We start from the raw sequence: 2,394 nt of genomic DNA on the forward strand, positions 1-2,394 counted from the left end.
GGGAATCAAGAAGTAGCTGGAATGAACCAGTGTTGACATTCCCTCAACTGACACAAATGTAGCGTAATTTGAAACAATTGAAAAACTATTCAGTAACTTGTCGTATTCCTATATAAATTCTGTTTTATAGCGTAAATTCAATTAATTTATATCACTTTCAACGCGTTTTTGTAATTGTGATGGATGTGATTCACGATTTTCAAAATTTGCTCTTTTTAATGAATGTTTGATTCTTTATGAATGAAAAATTCGGCGGAAATTCTTGAGCAGTTTGAGTGGCTTTTTAATCGAAGAAACTCGGTTGAAAAGCGAAGAACCGCCATTTGCTCTACCAGAATGTAAAGCTTGCGTATCCGAAGATTGATTTCTGTTTTTCAATGTTGTGCATAAACGTTTATAGTTCTTAATGTATCTCTACTGCACAATAGTTGCCAGCCTCTGGTAATTATTAAGTTGAAAGGGTCATTTGGAACATTTCTGGGATCTATTCCGTATGTGCCCCCCCCGTTAGGTTATGCACCCCAATTACAGAGCACGCGTCATTACATAGTAAATTATTATGTAAAAATACAGTAAGTGTGTCTGGGGGTTGCAAATAATATGCACCCACTAAGCGGGGGGGGGGGGCACAAACGGAAAAGATCCCATTTCTGACCCCATAATAAACTCTCATGCGCCCTAAGTGGTGCACCTCCCCTCCCCTTTGGCCAGAGCCTTAGGTATTTAGTCATCAGGCCTTTAGAGGAATGAACTCCAAGCCATGAAGACCAGAGCATCGGTGCAAAGACCATCTGGGGTCCAGCTCTTTGAGGAGTTGAGTCCCGTGAGACTCAAGTCTCCTTAAAAACATCCTCCGGGACATAGCAGAGCATTTGTTGTCTGGACCAAAAATGTAGTGTAGTCACTCTTTATCTTTTAGCTCTGCGATTAAAGTTGCAACACTACTCTGTGATAATATTTCTGTGACTACCACTACATCATGTCTGGACCATGCACATTATTTCCTACTAGAAGACTTTCATTTCAGATACTAATTGTGCGCAGGTATCAAACACAGTTTTCTCTTCCACTACTCATTAATTTTCACTGAGTACAGTGTAGTAGTCATCCCAAGCTCCCTCAAATCTCAACCATGCTAACTCTGCGTTCGTTGCCTACTAACAAGGGTTTCTGGCCGATTAGATTTCGCAAGAGACTTTAATTAGAGTCTAGCCAGTTCATTACTAAATGATCAAAACTTCGTCTACTAGTGTCTCGATTTCACTTTCGTTCTTTTGATGACTTTCGAATCAGTTACATTTGACCATCTTTTGCTCATTGGAGACATTTCCAACAGTTTAAGTCGGCGAGACATGACTACAAGAGTCACTTTTGTTCACAGGTTCCCGCCAACAACCAATTTTGCTCCGTTCTTCCAAGGGTGTTTTTCCAAGCTCTGCATGGACACCTTCATCTCAGGCTCTTGCCTTCGCTGATGAGTATCGGCTTGGCAAGGAATTCTTTTGAACGAATTGGTTTTAAGTCCATTGGTGCCTTCTTCCGGGCTCAATCCGCAGACTGTCAGCTTAGCTAACTTCCACTAACTGAACTAGCTTTAAGTACCCAGGGGGCACCACGTTACTAACCAAGGTTGTACCCTACGCCTCAGGCCCTTCCTCAGAAAGCTTTCTTCGTAGCATTGTGCTGCCAAGTCCCCCCGCCCTACGGTACTACGTCTCTCCCATGTGCCATCACTATAGGCACCCTCCTCCCCAGCTTTGTTAAAATGAATTCAGTTAATTTATATCACTTTCGACGCGTTTTTGTAATTGTGATAGATTTGATTCACGATTTTCAAAATTTGTTCTTTTTCGTGAAGTTTTGATTCTTTATCAATGAGAAATTCGGCGGAAGTTCTTGAGCAGTTTGAGTGCATTTTTTATTTGAAGAAACTCGATTGAAAGGAGAAGAACCGCCGATTTTATTTTTAATCTACACAGACAACAGCCCGGCTGTGGTCATGGTAGATAGGTGGGTTGGGGTGGTAGTCGAGTGGGATTAGGTAGGTAATAGATAGGAGGTGGATGACGGCGAAGGGGAGGTTGATGGGTACGTTTGGGGTTTTGGCGGGGGATAGTGGATGAATTTTTGCCTTTCACTAAACATGGTGCCTTGTAAACTGTCACTTATTTAATATATAGGATAGGGTGTATTAAACAGTGAGCAAAAAGTGAAGACATTTGAGTTAACTTTCGTTATCTATCAGCTATGATTTTCTTCTCTTGGGCAACTAATTAGACTGCGATAGATTTTGACAACTTTTATTTCCATTTTTACGCTTGTTAGAGGTAGTTCAATATTAACTGTCATGACACTCCTTTTAAAAAAATTATATTTAAAAACGTTATTATATTT

At 40.6% G+C, this 2,394-nt stretch overlaps 1 protein-coding gene across 1 annotated transcript in view; it reads left to right on the plus strand.

Annotated features, from left to right (window-relative positions):
- Positions 1-16, plus strand: part of LOC142342541 (phosphatidylinositol 3-kinase catalytic subunit type 3-like) — a 156,984-nt gene extending 156,968 nt beyond the window's left edge. Inside the window, exon 23 of the mRNA XM_075393898.1 lies at positions 2-16. Coding sequence (XP_075250013.1) covers positions 2-16 — 15 coding nt within the window. The remainder of the gene's footprint in view (position 1) is intronic.
- The last annotated feature ends 2,378 nt before the right edge of the window (positions 17-2,394 follow it).

This window comes from Convolutriloba macropyga, chromosome 7 (genome assembly GCF_964194025.1).
Source record: "Convolutriloba macropyga chromosome 7, txConMacr16.3, whole genome shotgun sequence".
Classification (NCBI taxonomy): Eukaryota; Metazoa; Xenacoelomorpha; order Acoela; family Convolutidae; genus Convolutriloba; species Convolutriloba macropyga.